Raw genomic sequence first — 26,364 nt, 5'->3', positions numbered from 1 at the left:
AGGCCGGGCCGCTGGCATCCAACTTACAGGTGCACTGCTGCCACCTACCGTACTGGAGTGTGAAAAAAAAAAAAAAAAAAATTAGCATCATCACCCATCATGGCGTCACCCATTGGATTCTAAACCTCGAAAATTAAGCCCAAAGTGGGCGGAGCCCTAGGTCGCCATGTTGGATGAGCTTTACTCCTCCCAAATTCGGATATTCCATATTTCATATCCATATCCGAATTTCACTCAACTCTCCGCTACCTGTTAGCTCAGGCTAACGCCTGAACGAACTGAAAAAGAACTAAAAGAACTGTTTTGTTTTTGTTTTTTTGTTGTTTTTTTGTACCATGCTGTAACATGTTAAATAAGGTTGTAAAGTTGGGCTTTTTCAGGGGATTTGTTCCCTTTTGGAGCCTCAAGTGGCCACTTGATGAACTGCAGTTTTTTGCATTTCTACATGGGCTTCATCGCTCAGACCTGGAGGTTGACACTTCGTCCAGTTGGTCTTTCTTTAGCATTTAGCACAGATATAGCACAGATATACAAACAGGATAATATTAAGCAAGCAGATATAAAGATAAATATTAATTTATCAGGAAATACTGATATACTGGAACACTCGTACAAATATATATATACATATAAAAAAAAAATGAGCTTGAAACATCCATTTTGGGATTGCTATACCTGGAGAACTGATGATCCCATAAAATATAGAGAACAGTAGTGGATGGGTGAGAGTGATGATGTTAGAACAGTAAAACTTACACAAAGTACATTTACAACAGAGAAAGACAGATGGTACGTCTGCTTCACAGTTTCTCTGAAAACATCACAGCCAGCTCTCAGCTTCGAGTTCTTTGAAAGCAGTCGTGTATTAATTTACTTTCAAGTTCTTTTCGCCACATTTCTCTGCTTTGAAAAGTTCAAGCAAACGGTTGCCATCTATAAGAGTAAGTCATGCTTTTTTTTTTTTTTTACCCATAAGGGTTATTCTTGCTTCAGTAGGTTTTTAATAAAAAGAAATAACTAGAGCGGCACTTCATCCTACGACCGGTCAAACTAGGAGGCAGTATGAACCAAGAATGTGGCCTTTTTTTTCCAAAAAAGAACAGGTCAAAAAGTTTCATCTAGAAATTTAGTTTGTACATTTGAGTGCATTCCGGACGCCAACCAGATTAAACTGTTAAGTTTAACGTCGTTAGCGAGCACCAGGTTGCTTTCCTTCAGAAATAAGAATCTTGTGTTTCTTTTTATTTCCAGATTTCCAGAGTGTGATATGTGAGAAAGAAAAAGACAATTCAGGAGCAAGGACATTTATTACACAACCACCGGGCGCTGGAGTTAAAGAGACAATGGGTCTGGTTATTATAGAGTGGGGACATGTTCTCGTCTCCCTCAGATCTCAGACAACTTTAGGGACCTTTTTTGTCCATCTCGGCCAAATTTTCCACTTCATTTGGCTGTTAGTGCATATGGCAACTTTCTATCTCTACACAAATTTTGAAATAAAATAAATAAATAAATAACAATAATAATTCTAATAGGGAAAACTTTTTACCACCCTCTTGTAACCTTGGCGGACAAAAACGTCAATGTCCAAAAACTGGTATAAAATACACGGTTAACATTTTTTTTCAGATTTTTTTCTGCATAAATCTCTTAAACCATTTCAGCGCTTTACAAAACTACCAAAATTTAATGAATTTGAGGAATTTTAACCCTTTAGATGCCACTTCAATCACTTGAAGTCACTGTTGTTTCTACAAAAACAAACGAAAAAACAAAAGGAAAGATTAGCTATTCTCTATAAAACTAATGTTGGGAGGACACGGCATTTTCTTCAAATCAGTCTTGGGTGTGTCCAAGATTATGTAAAATACTGACTTGATTGCATTATTAGTTTTCAAGTAGCATCAGATTTAAAATTTACCACCCTCTTGTAACCTTAGTGGACAAAAATGTCCCATTGACTTCCATTATAACTACATTTTTTAATCTCTCAACCATGACACAATAAAACTTTCCATTCTGGAGTATTAGGGTTTAATTTATGAGAAAAATGGTCACATTTGTAATTTTTAAGTGTTTAACACTAAAATCTGTGTGCTTGCGTTATTGACCTATTTTAAGGTGTGTTTTGTGTATTCATTTCATATGTGCATTATTTTCTCAAGAAAATAAAAACATGGGCCGTTCTCTTACTGCACTTCACTGTGAAGAAAACCCAGCAGTTAGTGAGTTTATGCTCTTGTCACAAACTGGTTGGAGTTTGGTCGGCCGGTCATTTTATTCCTTTCACAACCAAAGAGTGAGATGAAGATGTTCTGCTCTGTGGAAAAGTGTCAGAATGAAAACATGAGGCCTGTGACTCGCAGAGAGAAGCAGGAAAGCGAAACGTCCTCAGAGTCTGAAGTCAAACACAGGGTTTTCATGAAGTACATGGATGCAGGTGTCTGCTGTGAGTTTATTTACTTTTATTTATTTTATTTTAGGTTTTCTCTTATTGTATGAAATACTAGTAAAAATCGTAGGAATAATAATAAACAAGCTCGGCTTCTTCCATCTTGTTATTTGTCTTTTGTTTGTGCTGTAATGTCCATGTTATGTCCTTGTCTGTTTGGTCAGAAACAAACTAATTGAATTGAACTGAATAAGCTTATAAGATTGTGAAGTAATAGCAATAATAAGTAATATTTTTTTATTTACTAAGGAAGCTGCATAACTAATTAACTGATTCATGGAGAAGAGGTGGGATTAAATAAGTTTTTAACTTCAGCCCACTCCTTTTTCCTGTATATACATATATTTTCTTTTCTTGTTTTTTTTTTTCGATTGTTTACTTACTTTTTTAACATGTTTCGAAATAAAATTTCAATCAAAACAGAACCAGAAGATTTGTGTAAATCAATCGACAGAAAGTTTTCAGGCAAATTATTGTTTGGTTGAATTAAAAATGGGTTTTAAAAAAGATGTGATTGTTAAACTTACTATTTATTTTTATGAAACTATTGAATGAACTGAAAAACAAAAACAAAAAACTAAACAAAAGACAAGTAGTAGATTCAAATTAACGTTGAAAATAACCCTGATTTGCAGTTCCCATTGTGTCTCAAAGCTTTTCCTTACAACCCACTGCACACAACAAGTGTCACAGCTGCATGACGGCGACATTTTTTAACACATGTGGCCGAACCTGATGCACACTTTCATCTTCTCCAGATCCCATGGACGCCTGGACTCATGCGACGTGCTCACAGACGGGTCAAACACGGCCTCATTCCTGTAAATCTCTACTGTCCCATTTTATTCCTCTGCACAAAGGCTGTTCAATAATTCAAGAAAAGCCCGTGTTGAGCATGTTGCGGCATACAGATCATGTTCTGGGGAGCTACAGGATTTTCTCCTACGTATACGAGGGATTTACAGTCACAGACCTGTGGAAGAGCAGCAGGAACGAGGAGAAGGAAGAATTTATTAAAACAGATCAGCAGCTAACTACAGTTTTATTAATGTTGCGCCTCCAAAAACAGTTTGAGTCAGTCAGTTTTGTGCATCATGTCTGATGTTTGTGTCTACTATTATCTGTGCAACACACCAAACAGAAAAATAAAAGGATCTTCTTTTGATTAAACTTTATATACACACACAATTTACAGTATAAATGGATGACACTTGAGTTGAAAAAAAGAAAAAGGGAGTGTGAAATGGTCGGCGGACCAGGAGAGTGCGCGTCCGTGCCTCCGAAGGCTGAAGTTCACGTTGTGTAGTTGCTGTAGTTTTGGAGGGTGTACATCGCGACGGTGTCCAGGAGCCAACCGCGAGTCACGACCGTGGCTTTTCTGGAGAGATCTGAGGGGTAGACAACGGGTTTAAAGATGGAAAAGACAAAGACACGAGGCTTCAAATATATTCAACACTGAACATACGACTGTAAAAGTATTAAGTATTTTAAATCAAAGATGAGGTATTTAGAGCAACATTAGAACAGTCATCTTTTACAGCTACTTGTACTGTTCCTCTACACCAGGGGTGTCAAACATAAGGCCCGGGGACCAAAACCGGCCCGCCAGAGGGTCCAATCTGGCCCGTGGGATGAATTTGCAAAAAATTACACTGGAGATATTAGCTGGAAATCTTTGACAAAATAAGAAATTATTAAGAAATTACATGTAGCGGTACTTTTTAGCACTAAAGCAAAGGGAAACATTTGGAGTTGTCGTTATTTACCGGGTTATAAGCTATTGGGTAACTGGCCCGGCCCCCCTTGAGGTCAAATTGGGCTGAATGTGGCCCCTGAACTAAAATGAGTTTGACACATCTGCTCTACACTTTATTTTCAGCAAATAACATGAAAAGATCTAAACTAAACTTAATAAAAGATGCTTAATCTCCTGTTATATCTACTGCATCTATGTGGAACTGTTTTCAGTCGTGTGATGAACACACAGTCGTGTCTTTTCAGAGTATATATGGGATCAGGGTGGTGTAGTGGGGAGGGGGAGCGGGCGAATGAATGAATGAATGAATGAACATGTCAGCCAGCGTAACCTCAGCCCATGTTTTTACTTGTTTTCAGACCACACTGAGGCTCCGCTGGGACATTTCTGTGGTTTAGGGGGACAAGAATCCACCCACAAACCACAACTATCCTCTTTTTTCTTTTTCTTTTTTTTCAGCATGTAGCTCTACTGTTGTTGGTCTTTGCACAAATGGGGGGTGGGGGGGGGGGGGGGGGGGGGGGCATTTGTGATTTTTCTATTAACGGGACACAAGAGGAGGATGGAGCAGGGTAGGGAGGAGGGGGGAGGCGCTGCTCGATTACCTGAGCTGTAAGTGCCAGAGGACGCCGAACAGGAAAAGCAGCATTAAATATGCAGCAGTGCAAATTAGGATGCTGGTGGGAGGGGGGGGTAAAGTAGTGGGGAGGAAGAGGGGACTCAGAGCCACCGAATCCCCTCTTCCTCGGTTTAAACTATCAGCCTTCCTCGTGCTGTGGCAGCCTCTCTCTTCTGCGGCCCGGCTTGTTTTGACATTCCTCCCCCTTCGCTGCAGTCTGACATTTACTCCGGGACGTTTCATCGCGGCCTAACTTCCCTCACACTTGCTTTTTCCTGGTGAGTCGCTCTCCTCGGCCTTTTGACATCCCAACGCATTCGGATCCGCGCACTAATGGCTGCAGAGACGCTGCCACGCACGTCTCTGCACCTGTCTCTGCTTACGTAACCCACGATACAACAAATTCACCCACTTTAACTCCTAAGTTTGCTCTTAAAAATCCCTTTTCAGGTATTAAAATAAACAGTTTTGTATTTTTTCACATACTGGTGACTTTATTACAATATAAATATTGAACTAATCCCAGTGTCCACATATGAGGACATTGTTGTTTTTGTTTTGTTTTGTTTTTTAAACTGCTAGTCCCTGTTGAAAGATGGTACTTAGTTTTTATACTTCTTAGTTCCTACAGATCCCAAATGCCTTTGAGAAATTAAAGGTGTAAGTGGAGCCACTGTGGAGGGTAACGTAGTAAATGCAACTTCTGCTTGGACGCCCCTGAAACGTGCAACTAACATTGTGTCAGCTAGCGGTTAGCATTAGAATGAATATGTAAAATAATGATTAACTTAACATCATAACATCCTAACATTATCCAGATGATGCATTACCAGGTTTCTGCAGGTTTGAAAAAAGTGAAATTTAAGACTTGTTTTTAGACCTTTTATGGGTTAAATTTGAGACCTACACAACTCATGCTTACATAACTCATGATACAACAAATTCACCCACTTTAACTCCTAAGTTTGCTCTTAAAATCCCTTGTTCGGGTATTCAAATAAACAGTTTAGTGTTTTTTCACATACTGGTGACTTTATTACAATATAAATATTGAAATAATCCCAGTGTCCACATATGAGGACATTGTTTGTTTTGACTTCCTGTTGAAAGATGATGCTTAGTTTTTCTACTTTTTAAGTCCTACTGATCCCAAATACCTTGGAGAAATTAAAAATGCATAGCAAACCAAAAGCTCAGGTCTCAGGAAGTTGATTAGAATATTGATCAAAATAATTGTGATTATAATTTTGGCCATAATCGTGCAGCCTCTAATATGGGCTTCATCTTTAGTGATGAACCAATGACCCACTTCTAGGAGGCGGCCATGTTGCTATTGTCACGTGATCTAGATGCTTATTAAAAACGGGCTAAAATTGTAAGTGACATAATATTCTCAGACTCACTGCTGTAGGTGGACGTCGATGACTCAGGCCGCGGCTGCACAATGATCAGCTGATGGGACTTCTGCGTAACCAGAAAATAAATAAATAAATAAATAAATAAAAACATACCAATTTAACGGTGCAACGTGTCAACTTATAAAAGGTCAAATTTGAGAGAAAGTTCTATTTACAGCCTGTTCCTGCTGAAAGTCGCCCTCTAATTGACAGGCCACTGCATCAGGGATTGTCACCACATATATATATTTATACTTTGCATTTCGGTCACACAGCAACGAATGTACCATTTTCAAAATAAAGAAAAGTCACATGAAGCATTAAGGCATGAAAGCTGCTTTGTCAAAGACTTCAGGCCTCCTCTCGTCTGACACCCACCTTGTCGCCGCAGGTGACAATTTGCTTGATTTATATGTAATACTGCAATAAGTGAATTGGAACCATTAAAAAGTGAAAGATTAATGACAGACAGGAGCGAACAAAGTGACCGAGGTGACAGGCCCCCTTTTGAGTTTCCCTTGTTAATTCAAACTTTTAAAAAACGTTGGCGGAGTTCATTATCGTCTCAGAGTTACCTGTCGACCGTCCAGGAGAAGTGGATCTTTAACCACGGCTGCTCCGCAGAGCTCCACCATCCACTCCATGTCATCTGGAACAAGCAGAAACGTAAACATCGAGCATTTCAGCCGGCGGTTACACCGATATTTTTTTATTTTTACTTTCTGCTTCCATCGGTTCAACCCTGAGGGGCACAGCTCCGACTTCCTTTGATCAGAGAGATGGAAAACAGGTCAGTACTCGGGTCTCTGCTGCGCATTTTGCTCAATTAGCCGACACACGTTTAACTTGGATTAGAAAAAAGCGTTTATATTCCAGCATATCTAAAGGAAACACAGCTTCAAGAAAAAAAAACAGGAAAACTGCAGCATCATCATCCCTTCGTTTGACACTTATCAGTAAAAACCTCTTTGAACTTTGAACTGGCGTCAAATAACCTCATCGTGTATCGTACGGAAACTTAAATACTGAATCAGATTCTGTTCTGCCTGAAGTCCTCCATCCTCATGTTTGTGTTATATATATTTATATATATATATATATTTAAACTACTCACTCCAGCTAGCAGATGCCAACCCATTAGCGAAGCTTTATTGATCCAGCAGGGAGCCGGGAGGATGCTGCAGGAGCACTTTAAGAGCCCCAGGAAGGAGGAAACCAAAGAATGCTGCCTTCAGGGTTTTTAAGCAATGCATCCCCCGAGACCTTCACCCATGACCCACCTCTCCGTTCAACCACACTGGAAAGCTAAAAAATAATAATAATAATAAATAATAATGTGCACATTTAACCTTGAAGTTTGTGCAAACTTAACTTTTATAGGTTGTGTTGTGTTGTTGGGAAATGAGACGTTTTGGCCACAAATAAAAGCTCGTTTCCCTCTTTTCTTTTCGGAAATAACGTCCAGGCCGCTGACTGACTCCATGGCAACCGCTGTGCAATGTGACAACGCCGCACTAAAAAAACGTCTCACGCGGCTCCTCGGTCCGCGTTCAATCCGCCCACGCGCTGGAATCACTTGTCATTGTTCTTCCCGCGTCAAAAACCGCGAGGGTTAAATATGGAGCAGGATTCCAGCGTCTCCTGGTGTCAGTCACAGATCTGCATCTGAGCTACTTCAGCTATTTTTATGGTCTTTTTGTTTATTTTCTCAGATTGAAGAAGATGGAAACTGAGTTCTGATGAAGTGAACACGTTTCATTACTTTAGATACAAAAAGACACATTTACAAGAATAATAACAATAATAATGTTGAGAAGAGTCTAAGTCTTTACTGGTCAGTGGTTAGAGGAGGAAGAGGAGGAGGAGAAAGAGGAGAAGGAGGAGAAGAGAGGAGAAAAAAGAGAAAGAGAGAGAAGAGAAGAGGAGGAGATGGAAGAGAGAGAAGAGGAGAAGAGAAGAGAAGAAGAGCAGAAAAGAGAGGAGAGGAGGAGAAGAAGAAGGAGAGAGAAGGAGAAAGAAAAGGAGTGAGGAAGAAGAGAAGGAGGAGAGAAAGAAGGAAGAGGAAGAGAAGAAGGAAGGAGAAAAGCAGAAAAAGAGAGGAGGAGGAGATGGAAGGAAGAGAAGGGGGAGGAAGAGGAGAAGAATGATGAGGAGGAGCAGGAGAAGAAGGAGGAGAAAAGAAAAGGAGGTGGAAGAGGAGAAGAGGAAAAGAAGAAGGAAAAGAAAGAGAGGGAGAAAGGGAGGGAGAGAAAGAATGAAGGAGGAGGAGGAGGAGGAGGAGGAGGAGGAGGAGAAGAAAGAAGAAAAGGACAAAAGAAAAGGAGGCGGAGAGAAGAAAGAGGGGAAGAAGGAGGAGAAGAAAAATTAGGAGAAGCAGGAGGAGGCAGAGAAGAAGAAGGAGTTTAAAGAGGAGGAGGAACAGAAGGAGAAGGAGGAGGAGAAATAAGGAGAGAAGTAGAAGGAGATGGAGGAGAAGAAGGGGGAGGAAGAGGAGAAGAAGGATGAGAACCAGAAATGAGAGAAGTAGAAGGAGATGGAGGAGAAGAATAAAAGGAGGAGGAGGCTGAGAAAGAAGATGAACAAGGAAAAGGAGGAGCTGAGGAGGACTGGACTTCTATGTGACTCCACTTTCTTTCAGCTGTGTGGACACCACGTGTCCCACTGACGGACGTCGTCTCAGCTGACGTCTTCTGCTAAACAGAGGATTTGTCTCATTCGTTTCTTGAGCTACAACTTCACACGTTACTTTGAAAACGTTTGAAAACTTCAAAGGATCAAAAAAACTAAAAGTTGTCTTGGTTCTGAGCCACGAGCTTAAGAGTAAAACCACACAGAGGCTGGACGGCGAAAGACGGACGGACGGACGGACAGAAAAGACAAAAGATGTGTAGGTTCAGGCTCTGTATTCATTAGTGGAGGGAGCACTTTAATATCCTTTGTCCTTGTAGCTGTTGGGTTATTAACTAATAAAACATTCATAAGAACATTAAATGAACAAATTAAATTATTAAATAAGAGTCGACTCTGTTTAAACCTGACATTAAAACTGTTTTGTGTCAAGTTAAATAAATAAACAGTTTAATGTTTCTGCTTTTAGACTTTGTTGTGTGCACATAATAAACAGCTTTGTTCATGGTTCTGAAACAGCGGTTTGCTGTGATCCACGGTTTTAAGAGAATATTTAACCCAAAACATGTCGGTGTTTGTCTGAACATGAGGAGCTGAGATCCACGAGATGTAAATGTTAATCTCAAATGAGATGAAGGGACTTGAGTCTCTTCTGCACCAGCCTGAGATAATAATAATAACTAGTCCTTCTTATTTATCCTTATTTAAGAATCAAATGAAAGTGAAATATATCAATAGTGACATCAGTATTCGAGATCGATGTATCGAACAGCCAGTATATCGAGCAGATATTTTCTGATACCAACTTTTACTGGTATCAGCATCGGCCACCACTTGAGTGAATTTGCCGATACACATATATTTTTCTGCAGACCCGTGCAGCCCATACATTGCCCTTCCCCTACTAATATAGTGCTTGCACAAGAGCATAAGAGTGTTAAATATTCTTTGAGTTCATTAAATGTTTATGTTTTTGGTTAAATTGTACCTGAAGCGGCCATGTGTTCACTTCACGTATTACTTTCCCAGTTTATCACAGGTTTTCCCTTGATAACGAGTTAATTTCCACTGTTTTCTCAATATCTAAGAGTTATTTATCTCGTTATGTCAGGAAAAACGACCTCCGTTTTCTAGAGAGCTTGAGTTAATTATCTCATTTTATCGAGTGTTCATCGTTATCATTAAAGCACAAAAGAAATGGCTCACCTTAGAGTAGACCTGTTACATTGGGATATTATTTTACTACGTTATAGTGTTAAGGGCATCCATCTGTCAGCTTTTTTTAAAAAAAATATATCGACATCGGAGATAACAAGATAATCTATCGTTATCATGGGAAAACAGAAAAAAAAAATAATATGTGAATGCATGGCTGCTTAGGTCTCCCGTAAAACTGAGACTTGTAACATTTGTTGTAATTGTGAGTTTTTTATCATGTAAACAGACAGAACAAAAGCAGTATCGGCTCCAAATATCGTCGGAAAAATAAGCAACATGCAAAAATCCACATGGGTTGATCTCTAATCAGTATGACATAATTGGCAAAAATCCAAATGCAGAGAAGCCACCTGTCAATAATTGCAGCCTTTCATTCATGCTGTTTGTGTGGAAGAAGCATAGACTGTATGTAAATATGGACGACGTGTCACCACTTCCTTGCATTGACCAAACTGATGCCATTTTCCTGGAGATACCGGCGTCATCACCTCAGCGAGTTTTTAGCCAGAGTCTGATTAGTACTATTCTTTGCTCTGCCTCCACCAGTTACAAGGAAATATTGTATTATACACTGTACTTATTTATTTATTTTTTTCCAATTTCCATTTTGCACGTCATGTCACATCCGGTTTCTATAGAATCAAATATCTAATTGAAATTAATCTTGTCAGAAAAATGGACACTTTGAGGAAGCATTGGTGCTTTAACTACATAAAAAGAGGTGGAGCTACGACCTATACTGCAGCCGGCCACCAGGGGGAGCTGTACTTGCTTTGCCTTCACTCTTGTCTATGGTAAGAACAAGCTGATGCTTACCTGTGGTCATGTCTGTGAAAGGGCCCTGGAAGCAGATCGTGTAGCCCCTCATGAGCAGCTGAAGACAAAACGACGAGATGAAAGAACAAAAAATTATTTATAGCACATTCAGACACTGTTTGATGCAGTACAGTAGGAGAGCAGCCATTACTGAGATTACATTACAACCGAGTGTGTTTCTGAACTCTTCACCTTTGCACAGCACCAGAGTGAAACACCACTCCAGGCAGATCCTGCAATTTACAACAGGTATTCCTCACTTACCGCATGAAATAAAGCCTCTAGACCTTCTTTTATCTTTTTTTTTTCTCTCCTCCTCCTCCCGCTGTGATACTGTAAATTCAGGGATGAGCTGAAGAGCAAAGGAGCAAAGAGAGCCACCTTCACCGAGGTAATATCACGCTTAAAGCTCGCAAAGATATAAGACGGGCCTAACGCCAGGGACACATCGTTTTATTGCTGAAAATAGGGAAACCGCAGAGTAGAAATGTGGAAGTTTCTCACACAGGTGGATGGAATAAAAAAGTGTTGGTATAAAAAGATGGAGAAAGGAATCCTAATTTCTCACACCTCCCCGCGTGTCCGTAACGATCATTAGCCAGAGGTGCTTGGCGAGATGAAAAACAGCTTCTGTTACAGATTTTTAATTTAGACAACACCTAATGTCCTTCAGGAGGTATTAAGAGTGTGATAGCACGCACACACTTTGACTGATTTCCTGAGCATCAGCAGTCTGGTGGCAGTCTGCAGTTCATCTGTTAGTCCGTTTGTCACACTGGTGCAGGTGACTGAAAGTGAATATGAACGGGACAATCTGTCCGGCTCCATCCAAGTGCCAGAACTACGCCAAGGCCCCCTTGAATAAGCCTGAAATTACTAGCTAATTCAATTAGCAGGGGGAGGGGAGGAGGGGTTTCTTCAAAGGCAGCGATACGGCCAACATGACATCTAGACATTTCTAATTTTCCCCCTCAGTAGCAGCAGGACCGGTTCTGCTGGCCTTACACCGGGTAGGAAAATTACAATTAGCTTTTCCACAAGAGGAGTCGGTGTTAAGAGGCTGGTGCAACAGGAGGAAACAAGACTCGAGATCGGGATTGTAAGCGAGACATTTTATTTGATTTTCTTCACAGATTCAGACTTTGCCTTGAATGCCTTTGTTGTCAAATATTGTTTCTTGATTCTTTTCGCTAGCGGCGAATACCACTGGTATTGTTTTTTACGTTATGAGATGAATTTTTAATATAAAGGTGTATTTGATTAGACAGCGTTTGTGTCACTGCGAGACGTGGTGAAGATGGAAAGGTCTGAAAAATGAAGCAGCAGAACGAGAAGAAATAGGAGCCGTGTCAGCTGTTTTTTGCCCCGATTTCTGGGGACAGTCCCAGTTTTGGATGACATGTCCCGCGGCTAAAGTTTTTCCCTGAAAATGTCCGAAGTTGTAGCTTTTTATGAATGAATGAGAAAAAACATGACATTACAGACATAGCAGTTTAAATATGAATAAGGCAGAGCTAACACATGCAAACCTGTTTTACTACTAGTACTACAATATTTACTCATCATCACAGTAAATCAGTCCATCCTTAGTCAACCTACTGCATTAATTCCTCTCTCAACCAGTGGAAAACGTTGTGAACATGTGACTAAGCATGATAAATTCCACCCATACCTCCCCGCCCTACCTTTTGCAAACAACAGGGGCAGGAGTTAATGAGCCGACTTATATATTTAGTAAATGACTGTATTAAATTACTCAGGTCGTTAGAGAGACAGGTGACTGTTGATGACATGTAGAGCAAGGGTGACAAACATGATTTAATCTGAACCCCAGCGTCAATTTGCAAAGAATTAAACTGCAATTTCTCAATAAAAGTTTTCCAAAAGGACAATATTTTCATAATCTATTTCTTTGCTTATGATGGAAAAACACAGAGGTCTGTCCTCATGAGCTCTAAGTTTTGCCTCAGTTTGCCATTAAATGATTCTTCCACACACAGACGCAATGTCCTTGAAGTCTAAGTATAGAGAGTAGCCCGACTGGTGGATGTTGTTGCTTTTCTCCACTATTTCCTATGTGATGAAAGAAAAATGTCTGGACACTCCGATAAAAAGCACTTTTTAAATGTATGACTCAGACAGAAAAGACTTGGAATAACCTTTGAGCCAGGTGTAGTTGATGATGATGTTCAGTATTTTCTGAAGATTTTCTGATCCGGTCTAAACAACTAAGAATTAAACTAATATAAGTAATATAATATATATATATATATTATAGTATATAATATAAGTAAAATTCACAACAAACCGTCATAATTAATAAAAACAGTCGCGTGGGGTCTGGCAGGCTAAGAAAGACTGTGCAATATCTTGCACAAAATCTCCTTCGAGTACTTGCTGCAACTTTTGGGGTGAAGTACAGCCAAACTTTTCACAGTTTTAACCCCGGCTTTAGCCCGGATTTCCACCGGACGTGTAGCGTCAGCCCAGAAATAGAGCTAAGAGGGCGGTAATTAATGTGTAAGTGGCACCGAAATCTGCCTTTCTTTTTGGTCTGGTTACTACCGTTACCATTAGCTAGTTGCTAAATTGGTAACAAAGCTGGAACGAATGCCAGGTCCAAAACACGCATCTGTTTTTAAGTTGTTTCTCCTAAGTTTTGTGTGTGTGTGTCTCCTTCATTGCGATGGGGGGGGTTGGGGTGTCTGGTCTGGTCTAGGTGGGTGCTACATGTAATTAATGCCAGGTCCAAAAGTTTCCCAGCAGAACAATGAATTGTCACAAGGTGGTTTAAATGTTATTAATTTACTCCTGTTGGTGGTTTTAATGTTGTGGCTGATCGGCGTACATATCCACTGTATTTAGGTCAAGTAAGCGCCCACATAGTTGACTCACGTTGCTGTCTTCGGTGGTACGAGCCCTCGAGGGGCCCTGGTGGTTGGGCCCATTCACCACATCCCCTCTAACCTCAAATGGACTCTGTTGATAAAACAAAGCAAAATGACTTCATGACCAAATGAGCCTCAATCACAATGATGCAAAAAATCTTCATGTTGCTACTTTAGGAAGTCGAGCGAGTTCTTAAAATAAACAGACATCCTGTTATTTTGCTTTTTTCTTCCCCAAAAAGGCTCAGCTATGCTCTAAAGAGAACATTCTTCAATTTGACAGCGTTCATAATTTAAGTTTAATTTTTTAAAGTGCATTTCTACATACGGTAGAAGACGCTCACAAACTCGCCAGGATGACAGAGGAATAGCTTTAAATTAATGGGAAGCCAAAACAAATCCGGGCCTTCCAGAGACATATCAAAGAACCAGAGACGCAGGGACGGCTGAAGCAAATGGAAGACAAATAATTCATGGATGTACCGCGAAAAAAAAAAAAAAAAAGCTGCAACGATTCATCATGCTGCCTTAATTCAACATCTAAACACACACAGGGGACGTAACTGGAAATCACCAAGCGCGCAAATTCAAAAGAGCATCAGAGGAAGAGCGTACCTCATCCAAGAGTTTCTTTTGTTTGAAGCACTCAGAAATCCCTGTGGAGAGGAAATAAGAACAAAAACATTATTGTCAAGAGTGCAAACACAACTCAGGCGGTGACTGTGTTATGTAACTGCTGCTTTTAATTCCAGCCTAGCCGTACGTTTGGAGTAATTGTTCTAAACTCATCAAGTGACAGAGCTCGACAAAAGGAGTAAAGTCGTCGTCGTACGTACACTGGAAGCTCACCACCCACTTCCTGCCGGCGATGCCCAGGAAGTATTTCAGCGTACGCTCACAAACCAGCTGCTCATCTGGCAAGAAAAAAAGAAAGAAACTTTTAGGTTGTTTGAAACATACCTGACAAGTTACGACGGTAGGTCCTTAGGGTTTGGGTTACGGAAGAACCTACCGTCAAAACTGTTTGATAAAAAAACATAAAAGAAAAAAAGCTACCACATCATAGACACTATGAATTTTGTTGGATTAAACATAGAGATTTTCTTTTTTTGTCAGACTTTTTTAGGTTGTTTGAAACATATCTGTTTCAACGGTAGGTCCTTAGGGTTAGGGTTACAAAAGAACCTACCGTCAAAACTGTCTGATAAAAAAAACAAAAGAAAAAAAGCTACCACATCATAGACACTGAATTTCGTTGGATTAAACAGAGATTTTCTTTTTTTGTCAGACTTTTTCAGGTTGTTTGAAACATATCTGTTTTGACGGTAGGTCCTTGGGGTTAGGGTTACGAAAGAACCTAGCGTCAAAACTGTTTGATAAAAAAACATAAAAGAAAAAGCTACCACATCATAGACACTATGAATTTTGTCAGATTAAACATAGAGATTTTCTTTTTTTGTCAGACTTTTTCAGGTTGTTTGAAACATATCTGTTTTGACGGTAGGTCCTGGGGGTTAGAGTTACGAAAGAACCTACCGTCAAAACTGTCTGATAAAAAAAAAGCTACCACATCATAAACACTATGAATTTTGTTGGACTAAATACAAGAGATGTTTGAAGAGAGAGTAAATATACGTTGCTGAACACACTTTTTAGTAAAACATGAGTGTTACATATGAATTAGTCGATGCAAAACTTTAACTCATGAGTGTGAAAGGAGATGAAGTGAAACATTCAACATGCAACATTCTGTTCTCAGAGCTGACGTGAGCAGAAGAAGGAAAAATGTGGAAGGAATTTGAGCGACTCTGATAAGGGACAAACTTCGGTCACAGAATCTCCCCCAAACTGCAAACTCTTCACGGTCTGCGGCTGTTGGTCGATACTTATCAAAAGTGGTCCAAAGAAAGGAGAAGCAGTGACCCAGCAGGGCAGGGTCGTGGGCTGCCAAGGCTCAGTGATGCATATGGGGAGCAAAGGCTGACCCCAATCCAACAGACGAGCTACTGTAGCTCAAAGTCCATGGAGTGAGAAAACACAATGGATTCAGTTTGATGCTGCATAGCTGCAAACAAGTCAGGGTGCTAAAAGTTGACCTCTGTCCACAGCTGAAAACTCGTGGACTTGTTTGATGAAGCGTGTTTTATTTTGCATCCTGTGGAAGACCGGGTACATGTGTGTCGCCTTCCTGAGGAACACATGGCACCAGGATGCACAACGGGAAGAAGGTCAAAGTCAGCGGAGACAGCGTGATACCTTGGGAAATTGGGAATTGTTGGGTCTTTCCACTCATGCATTTGTTCCTTTGACATGTAGAACGTACCTAAGCACTGCTGCAGACCATGTACGCCCTTTCATGGAAAAAGTATTCCCTGAAAAACCAAAACTGGTTCAGGAATAGTTGAAGGAACACCAACGAGCACAAGATGTTGACTTGGAATATGATATTTCCAAAATAAAATCCAAACAAAATGGCGAGCAATGCGGATAAATCTTGGCTGATCATGGATACATTTTCTGGTCATTTATTCTGATCTTTTGGAAAGAAGTGTTGACAATTATTTAAAAAATCTTGGATTTTGGCATCAGTGCAACATTCACGTCTCTACTCTAATCTTGGATAAATACCCAACAGGTTAAATACAGAGGATACTTATCTCTTCAAGAATTACTTGGCAGCATGTAAAAAGGTGCCAAAAAGAAAAACTTTCCCACTACTGACGTCTTAATTAATACTGTCCATGAACAAAAATGGTTTATTCAGCCAATAAGACACATGTTGACTAGTAGTTGGTATGTACTTCGTGTAGTTCTTTATTTTCTTTTGAATTTTCAGCTTTGACTGATGGATCATCCTGTGACCTATGTTCATTTTTTTAGTTAATGTAACAGAGTGAAAAGACCTACAAATACAAAGGCAAATTAAATTAATTGAGCATCTGTGGGATGTGCTGGACAAAGGAGACCGACCTCTCAACCCGTAGGACTTAAAGTTATCTCACGAGTTGGGTCAGGGCTAATATGATGGCCAAGAGGAGGTTACACGATATGAGATAGGTGGTCATAATGTTATGGTTGCTCAATCTTAAGGATACTTGAAGCGACTCTTTAACAAAGTAGTGTTGGTCTGGATGAGAAAGGTCACATTGGAAATAAAAGACAGAGACGCAGTCATAATGTGGACAAACAGCCTCTTTGTGCTCTTAAAGCTGAAAGCTTTAATGTGAAGCAGAATATACGTCCAGATCTACCGCCCACTCTTCCCAGAAATTACTTTATTTTTTATTTTTTTTCTTTGTAACTATGTTACCAGCTTTGCTGAATAAAATTTAAATTACACAGGTAAATCCTGACGGTCAAGTATTATAAAACAACTAAATGATGTTACACACCAGCAGCTTTTACAACAGCAGTGTACTGTGCTTTTTAATTGCAGCTGTAAGATAAACGGCAAATTCTTTAAATGTATTCGGGTTAACGCAAATCAGTTCATTTTAAATGATTCAATTGGCGACTTTTAGCTGTAGTTAATTTCACTTTATTTTTTTAAAAGTAATAAAAAAAAGTTATGGAGGAACAAATATATTAAACTCAGCTTAATGCTATTAATAAAAATACATCATTATTATTATTTTTTAGTCAATATTAAGTTATCCCTTATCCTTTTACCAAAATATGTTGCATTTTTTAAATGTGTAATTAAAGAAATTTAGATTTGTGGGGAAAAAATAAAAAAAATATATAAAAAATGTCTAACCAACCAAAGATTTTGCAACCTCCCTAGAGTACCTCCGTAATAATATCGCAATAATGTATCGTATCGTGACTCAAGTATCTTTTTCAATACCCACCACTAGTCTGAGCACATGAATGAATATCAGATCCAGAAGTTTTCCAGCATGAATCGTAAACAACCTAAATTAGACAGGTTTGTTTCTTTGTTAAATTAAACTACTTTGTCTCGGCCCGTTAAAACCGTGACAGGGGAGGATGAAAAAGTTTAAATTCCAGCCGAGAGTCATGCACCTGATGTGCTGATGTGACTCAAGTAAAACACATTTTGAATGATTTTGAACTTATTTTCGGGGCTAATGCTCCTAATGGGAGTCGTCCTCCTCCTCCTCTATTCCAACCTTTAACCGTAAAGATCAATACTCCCAGCATTTGCTGTTTTCTTGGTTGCCTAGGAAACAGCTGCCATTAGAAAAAAAAAAAAAAAGGCTTCTTAAACAGTGACAGTTAATATGGTGCTTTGGAGACAGCGAGCTTTGAAATTAAAAATAATCTATCAGAGAGGGTAATTAGCAACAAGCGGGTGAATGGAGAAGAGGGAGCGTGGGAGGGAGGGAAACAAAGAGCTTATCTCCGAGGAGTCCTTTAAATGACGCACAAAATGAGCTGTAACTACACGTTAGCGAGAAAAATGTACTTCTGGAGAAATGCAAATGCTCTCGAGAGGAAAAAAACTTGAACGCTGTGTGATGTTTGAAGTCAACGCGTCTCACCTGTGTGCATGACGACGTGAGTTACCTCCGCGGTCACCTTGGAAACCACACGGGCGCCAACTCTCTTGGCAAACTTCTTCACCATTATCTGTTGGCAAAAAAAAACAATATCTGATTAGTTTGTGCGTTTTTTTACACACTTTTTAACTGACTGAGAACGGGAACCTGTTCACTGGAGCTTAATCCGGACGACGCGAGCACCAGTTTGGGTTTACGCCGCTCTTCTGGAGGGGTGTCGTTCTCTTTGTCTTCTTGCCCGTCTGATACGGAGCCGCGGTCGTTCAGCGTTCTGGTCGCCGAAGGTGCATTTAAGGTTTCTTCTTTTGCAATCAGGCCCGTGTGTGTGGAGTGCTCCTCCTCCGCTGTAGGAAGAACAAAACAAAACACAATAGGATCAGCGGCGGCACTTTCACAGACCTTAATCTGACCGGACACATTTCCCTTTAAAAACACAGTCTAGTCTAGTAGTTGTCTTTAAGGCCCGAGCTGAGCCTTTTATTAACTACAACAGACAAAATAAAGTGGAATGAGGAGGAACCCCGGGCTTATGCTGTGGCTGTAAAAAGACGACTTGACTGTTAGCTCTAAATATATTGTATATAATCCGCCATAACATTATGAACACCCTCCAAAATAGTTGTGGCTCATCAGAGAGTGGACATGGGACTTCCTAAAGTGTTTGTGTGTCTGTGTCAGACTATATCCTGCTGCTATAAACCATCAAGGAGTGTCATTGCTATGGGGTGGGGGTGTCTGGTCTGGTCTAGGTGGGTGCTACATGTCTAAGTAACATCATGAATGAATACCAGGTCTAAAAGTTTCCCAGCAGAACACTGAATTGTCACAAGATTTAAGGTTTAAATGTTATTTCCTTCGCCTGTTAGTGGTCATAATGTTGTGGCTGATTGGTGTATATGTGCATTGTGAACTTTGTGACCATCATCTTTGAACTGGAAGTGAGTTTTTGAAAAAAAACTATGTGGACACAGGGATTATTTCACCGTAAATTACAATTTAAGTCACCAATATGTAATTTGAAACGATGAAATCCCAACGTCCTCAAACGTGTACTTGTGAATTTGTTCAATTTTCATGTCATATACAACTAGAAAAGTTAATAAGCATAAATAAACAAGTCTATTGACACTTCGCTACTAGTACATAGCAGACGAGAGTGTCTCCTTATGAGGACAACATGTCTAAACGAAGCAGAATAAGCTTCAACAAACCTAAAACCTAACGTCCCCATATGAGGACGCCGGGTCACAGGAGGTTAAGAGATCTTAAAATTTTGTAAAAAAAAATTTAAAAAATAAAATAAGAGACTGATTTAAAAAACAAAGAACAAGAAAATGTCTCTGTGATTGTGATTAAGCTTGTACATGTTTACCCCCTTTATTTGTCACATTCTTTCCAACTTTCCAACCAAACCTTTTTTTCTTACCCATCCTCGCGCCAACGTGCTTTTCCAGGCTCGGCTCAGTCGCCTGTTTGCCATCAGAGGGTCGCGTGTTTGGGTCTCGTCCTGCATCTGGAAGGTCTTTCCTGTAAACGAAATGTGTGCGTGTAAACCTCCGTAAAACACTGTGGTACGTATCCAGGCTGCGGACGCGTCCCCGACCGGATCTGCAACATGACTGCAGAATTAAACTGATTAGCTCTGTTTATGTGAAAGTCTCCGCCGAACCCTTAATTTTGGGTTTTTTTGTATTTGTTTGTCTGACGAACGCTGCAGTGCGTTTGATACAGCGTTATACTCACAGGCCCACAGATACAATGAGAAGCCTCTATGGAGCTGAAAGTATTTCAGTGTTATTAGAGAAGGGAGGTATTGTCTTATAACTGCGGGGATTATGTGTTTAAGTCCATGATAAAAGTTGGATCAGAACTTGGCATAGACAGAAAGTAAATTCCAAATTCTTGCTATCAACAGATTACAAGCTACACCGATCAGCCATAACATTATGACCACTGACCACAACATTTAAACCATCTTGTGACAATTCAGTGTTCTGCAGGGAAACTTTTGGACCTGATATTCATTCGTGTGGATGTTATTTAGACATGTAGCACCCACCTACACCAAACCAGACAACCCCCCCACCCCGTAGTAATGACACAGGCACACACACAAACAAACACGCTTTAGAAACAACAAAACAGAAGAACAGCACAATCGACTCCCCCGGTCGAACCGAGTCCTCTTGGTCAGGTGTAAAAACGACCTTAGACATGTAGCTAGCACCAGCCTAGACCAGACTAGATCCCCCCACCTCCCCCCCCACCTCATAGTACTGACACGCCTTGATGGCAGCAGGCATAAAAAAAAACAGCACACACACGAAAATGGTTTAGGAACAACTCGAAAGACATGAAGAACAGCAAAAGGTGTTGGTTGACCTGGCCTCCAAATTCACTACATCCCAAACTGATGATCCACAGAGGCCCCTCCCCATTTAAAGACCCCCCCACTAACATCATCCTGTTGCCACAGGACACCTTCATAAGGCCCATGTCCATCCTCCGATGAGTCACAACTGTTTTAGGAGGCACAAGTGGAGACCTACACAATATTAGGAAGGTGGTCATAATGTTATGGCTGGTGGGTGTAAATAAATAGGGATTTGGAAGTTCTTCTTCTTTTAGGTTTATTTCTTAAGTCTGCATTTATATCACCTAAACTGAAGTGATAGCAGCTCTCCTCCTCCGGAGCTTGTGATTTCTTTCCAATCCACAGAATAAGTGCTTTTAAATCTGGACTGTGTATAACTAAGCTCCTCTGTGTTTTCATCCGCCATCTCTTTCCATTTCTCTCTCTCTCATAGGCACTTAGAACCCTGCGAGGCGAGAGGTTGGGGAGGAGGCTGGGGGGGGGTGGTTTATTCAGGCGGGAGAGATAAATTACTGTGGCAAAAGAAGTTCCCCTCTAAGTGCTCCGAACGACATATAAGATGCAGTCGGTAATGACTTTTTTATTCTCCGCAACAGAAGCAGATTCTGGGTTCATTAGTGAGATTATCCGCCTGTCCTCGTGAGATGCATCACCCCCAGAGAACAAGCCTAGGAAGGAAGGAAGACACACACACACACACACACACACACGCACACACACACACACACACACAGACAAACACACACTCGCTAACTTTCTCCTTCACCTACAGACTGAAGGAGACCAATTACACGCAACTTGCTTCGGTTACTGTGTTGCTTAATATTGAAGTATAGGTTCATTTAAAATTTACTGACACTGTATATATGTGGCTCTGAAGAGGAAAAAATGCAAGCGCCCCCGAACATTGGGTTAAATTTGTTATTGAAGTTTGATTTCAAAGTTTGTCACATTGACTTGACGCTTGATGACATCATCCTGTGTCAGCTGATAGTCCCAGTACATGCGTAGTAAGGACAAAAGGCCTGGCTGCCCAATTTGGGGCAATTATTTGTTTATATTATATTATTATAATAATATTTGCCCGTATTGATTGATTTGACTGTAATATTTTTTTTTTCCCACCGTCTGCGCTCGCTGCTCTTACTCTCATTGATTATTATTTATTGGTGCAGTTCCACTCCTGGCCTGAGAATACCATTGTGATACATTGATGGTAGAGGGGGGCGCTGTTGAGCACCTGTCACCTCAAATCCAGTGAGGTGAAGAAGACCAGTAGCGAGTGAGAGGATGTAGATGGAGCGTGTTAGATGGTAGCACACAGACAAACTAAAACTCAAAACTTGGGAAAACGATTACGTTTTTACTAAAGTCGATTCCACCGCAGAGTATGTTGTATGATTGACGTCTGTATGATTAATGGGGGTAAATATTGTCTCATGTTACTTTGTTTATTGCACTAAATACGTTTGTATTTGAAGATATAGACCCAAGGACAAGTAATGATCCATGTCTGTTTTCAAATATTTCAGAGTTCTTCAATTATTTTTCATCTGTGAAAAAATGTAATCATACGGAGGCAGACTTACTTCACAGCTATGCCCCAAACAAGAAGATTTCTGGACAGAAATATTTTCATTTTTTTCAAAGGTTCTTAGGATTAAAATAAAACCTGATCCATTCTTGATCGTACTGGGGGCGTCTGCAGAATATTCAGCGCTATCTTCTGTCTTACGTTCTCCTTTGTGGGGGAAAAAGTCATCCTCTTACATCGGAAAACGAAGGAGACACCAACTTTTAGGGCTTGGGTAACTGCATTGACAGATTAACATTACATCTTGAAAGGATTCGGTTTGTTCTGAACGACCAGGTGGGCGACTTCAACAAGACCAGGAATCCAATAACCTCATATTTAGGACAATATGTAGCACAAAAATTATGAATTCCAGGCTCAAGTTTCCCAGCAGAACAATGAATTGTCACAAGATGGTTTAAATTCTCCCGTCAGTGGTCATAATGATGTGGCTGATCTTCAGGAAACATATGGGTGACCTCCCATTGTGTCCATTTGTGTCTTTTCAGTTTGTTTTGCGTTTATCTACTTGCTGATCAACAATACTTTTAACTCTAAAAGTTAAATGTTCTCTGTAGGCGCTGACAATTACAACAAAAGTAAAAACGGGTAAATACGACGAGAGCAAAAGATCTCAAGTCGCACGCTGGCAAATCCCATCCGATCACTTATAATTACCACGTTATCTGACGGGGTGACTTCAGAGGGATGTCAACAATTTCCTCTCTGCAGGAATGCAAGCAGTTAACATGCAGAACTGCTTTTTTTTTTTTTTGTTTTTTTTTATCAGTGAACTTCCTGAGAATCGATATCATCAGTTCCTTTAATGGTTTCCTGCAAACAGCGACTTGCTGCTGGTTCAGGTCATCAAGTTAGAGAAGCCACATTTATTTGTGATTCCACACGACGCCTGTGGCTTCAGTGAGACTCTCAGAATAATAAAGACGCTGATCTATAATAAACACTAGATTTTAACCCTTTTTTAGTGTTTGTGTTGCTCTAAATGAATTCATAGTCAATCCCTTCATGAATATTACACTTCACACAAATTCATCAATAATTTCTGAGTGGAATATAATTAATTAGGTTATATTTCTTTATAATAAAATATAAATTATATTTCTCTTTCATTAAAAAATAGATTTTAATGCATTAATCTGTTAAAACTCTACTCACCTGCTTTCGCTTTGGTCCAGATCCTGGTCACACATGAGGCGAGTGTCTGTGGACATGAGATCAATGACACGTTAACTTTATCTCATAACTTGTCACAGTAGAAAAAGTAAAAGCCTATTGATAATGGCTGGTTTCCGCACAGTAAACGTCTTGTTTTTGTGTCTGCTGGTTCGTGGTCATTCAGTATTTCCGGCTGCTTCTACATCTCAATCAAACTGATTGTTTTGGATCAATAAAGAATCTGTAAGTTTAACTGAGGACGTTCAGAGACACAAACATTAGTAGTGAAAGTTTCAGTCGTTGAAAGTGAAGCAGGAAGCAGAAACAAAAATAAACCCAAGTGCACAAGTATAAATAAATACTGAACCTGAACTTTTTTCCATTTAATTCTGTTTCAATTCATAAAAAAAATACCTTGGATGATGCGTTCAGCAAAGCTCGTAAATTCTATATTGCAACGCTGCAAAAAAAGGAATTTCAAGAAAGTAAAAAATACTTGTTTTCTAGATGTTTTTGCAGTGAACTTTCAAACTTCTAATATCATCATAGGGTTCATGCCACAGTTTAACTCAGAGGAGAAAAAATAAGTTTGGTATATTGTCACCGTTTGCTGAACGCTAAAACACGTGCAGCAGCTGTATATTTTTTAATAATAACAATAGTAATAATACATTTTATTTATAATGACCTTTTCATCAAAGAATCTCAAAGGGATACAGGTTAAAAAAATCTCATTTTGGGGGAAGAGAAATAAAAACAAGTTCTGCTAAAAAATAAATTTTTGTAATTTCCGAGTTTGACAATTCAGTGCTAATTTTTCCCAAGTTGTAATGAATGCAGCATCAGCTTAGAGCGGTAACGCTGTGTTACTCTCATTCTATTGGTTGACGAACTCAATTGACATTTGACTTTTTTTTTTTTATGTTTCACACCAGCGTAAGCTACATGACTTTTATTCTGAAAGAGTCTTTAGACTAAAGAGGGATTTATGCCTCAGTGGGACCAGACGCCGTAACCTACGTACGTAGCCTACGTTGGCATGAGCCCTTTATATTTACCCCGTATTAAAGAAGTCGTACAAATGTTCATCTCCAAACCTCCTCAGTTGACCTTTCCCTCTGTGTGTGTGTTCCATCTTTATTGATCCGAAACAATCAATTCAAAAGTTGCAGAGACGGAGAATCAGCCTGAAATTTACGAGTCCGGGCCGTCACCATAGTTACGGAGTCAAATTTACGCTAAACCGGCTAAAAAGCCACCGTGTTCTTTCCCTACGGTGACAAGTCAAGATGTTTCGTGTGAAAAAAGGTCTACGCCAAAAACAGCATTAGTAGAAAGAAGCAAAGTGGGTTCAGCTTTTTTTTGACTTGTCTTTTACTTGTATTTCTTGAAATTCCTTTTTTGCATTGTAGAAAATGAGAATTGTTTAATTGAATCTACAGACTTTTATGTTCAATGCCACTATTGCCTCATTAATAATTCACTTAACAGTTATTTTTTTTTCCTCCCCCACAATCGATTTGTGTTTCGTCCTTTAAACGTCTGAAAATAAGGGAAAAATTGCGAGTTGTTGTGTTCACCAAAGCTCAAAGATGCTCAATTTAACATCCAGAGAAAGTAATGAAATCAGCAAATATTCACACTTGAGACGAGTCTGTGAACTTGCGATGTTTTAAATTATTAATTAATCTTCGTATTAAGCATTAAACGTGCTCACCCGTGGCTCTGCAGCCCTGACGTGTCTCCGCGGGGGCGTCTTTCGAAGGACTGGCCTCCTTCTCCTGGAGCACCTCCGAAACCAGAGCCATCAGCTTCTCCAGCCTCACCAGCTCCTGCTGCATCTCTATCTTTTGCTAAAATAAGAAGGTTACAGTCACAAAGCCGCAATGCAACATTTACTGCATGAAATAAATAAACAGGGGAAAAAATGGCCGGCTGCATAATTGCACGTCTTGCTCTTGTCAGTCAGTGAGACGAGACGACAGAAGAAAAAGTGACAACAGCATTTTCCACTGAAGCCGGTTTGAAAAAAAAAAATAAGTTTCTCACTGTGTGTGTGTTTTGATTCACTCGACTGACGCTTTCATCGCTTTAATTTCCTCCCGTTTGGAGTTTACGGGGCAAGTGTATTGATTATGTATAGAGGCAGCAGCGCACTGGCTCTGTATCCTCAGCTGTGTTTAATCCTACCGCCGCCGACCCCCCCCTCCTCATCCTAAACCGAACCTCGGGGGCCAAGGAACTTGAACTCCGCAGTCAAATAGAGTCGACAGATAAAAGTGAGAGCGCAGGAAGATGGATGAGGCAGAAAAACAAGAATCATCTCCTAGGCGGAATTTCGCCCCAACGTAAATGAAATGCAATTTGAAAAGCTGCTGAGGGAAGCATTTTTCACTGAGCAAGGTAGTCCGTCATCTGGGTGGGGTGAGGGTGGGGTGAGGGTGGGGTGGGGTGGGGTGGGGTGGGAGGAGGGGTGGGTGGGGGCTTAGGTGGGACAGTTTGGTTCGGGGAAAATGTGGTGGCTGCCCTCTACAGGTCGAGATGCGACGGTGCAACGCTGGAAGTTTACGCTGAACAAGCGAAACAGATTTGTGATGTTTGAGTTAATGGGAAAAATCTCACTCTGACAAGGATCAAAATGTGACTCATACACCGATCAGGCATAACATTATGACCACCCTCCTAACACTGTCTAGGTCTCCAAAGCAGCTGTGAATTCAATGCAACTTTATTTGTGGCAATGCCTATATAGACGGCAACCAGCACTCAACATTCAACAATAATAACACAAACACTGTCAGAGGTAACATGCAGGCGTCCTCCTATGTCTCCAAAGAATGCACAACCACTAGGTGCATTAACAGAAAATGAATAATAATATAAAAAGTACTTATTAAAAGTAAGACGTTCGTTGCCACATGGACGGATTTAGATTTAAAAGTCT

General features: G+C 40.1%; 1 protein-coding gene across 1 annotated transcript in view; it reads right to left on the bottom strand.

Moving 5' to 3' along the window:
- Positions 1-3,428: 3,428 nt before the first annotated feature.
- LOC125023060 (breast cancer type 1 susceptibility protein homolog) overlaps positions 3,429-26,364 on the bottom strand; it is a 29,053-nt gene continuing 6,117 nt past the window's right edge. The window contains exons 10-21 of the mRNA XM_047610139.1: positions 25,138-25,273; positions 23,421-23,466; positions 19,724-19,824; positions 18,445-18,641; positions 18,280-18,367; positions 14,611-14,688; positions 14,390-14,430; positions 13,782-13,865; positions 10,887-10,944; positions 6,800-6,873; positions 6,231-6,291; positions 3,429-3,840 (exon numbers count right to left, since the gene is read on the bottom strand). Coding sequence (XP_047466095.1) covers positions 3,746-3,840; positions 6,231-6,291; positions 6,800-6,873; positions 10,887-10,944; positions 13,782-13,865; positions 14,390-14,430; positions 14,611-14,688; positions 18,280-18,367; positions 18,445-18,641; positions 19,724-19,824; positions 23,421-23,466; positions 25,138-25,273 — 1,059 coding nt within the window. The 3' untranslated portion in view covers positions 3,429-3,745. The remainder of the gene's footprint in view (positions 3,841-6,230; positions 6,292-6,799; positions 6,874-10,886; positions 10,945-13,781; positions 13,866-14,389; positions 14,431-14,610; positions 14,689-18,279; positions 18,368-18,444; positions 18,642-19,723; positions 19,825-23,420; positions 23,467-25,137; positions 25,274-26,364) is intronic.

The sequence above is a fragment of the Mugil cephalus genome, chromosome 16, assembly GCF_022458985.1.
Source record: "Mugil cephalus isolate CIBA_MC_2020 chromosome 16, CIBA_Mcephalus_1.1, whole genome shotgun sequence".
Taxonomy (NCBI): Eukaryota; Metazoa; Chordata; class Actinopteri; order Mugiliformes; family Mugilidae; genus Mugil; species Mugil cephalus.
The sequence above is the reverse complement of the archived record's forward strand: the minus strand, read 5'-3'. Positions and strand labels throughout refer to the sequence as shown.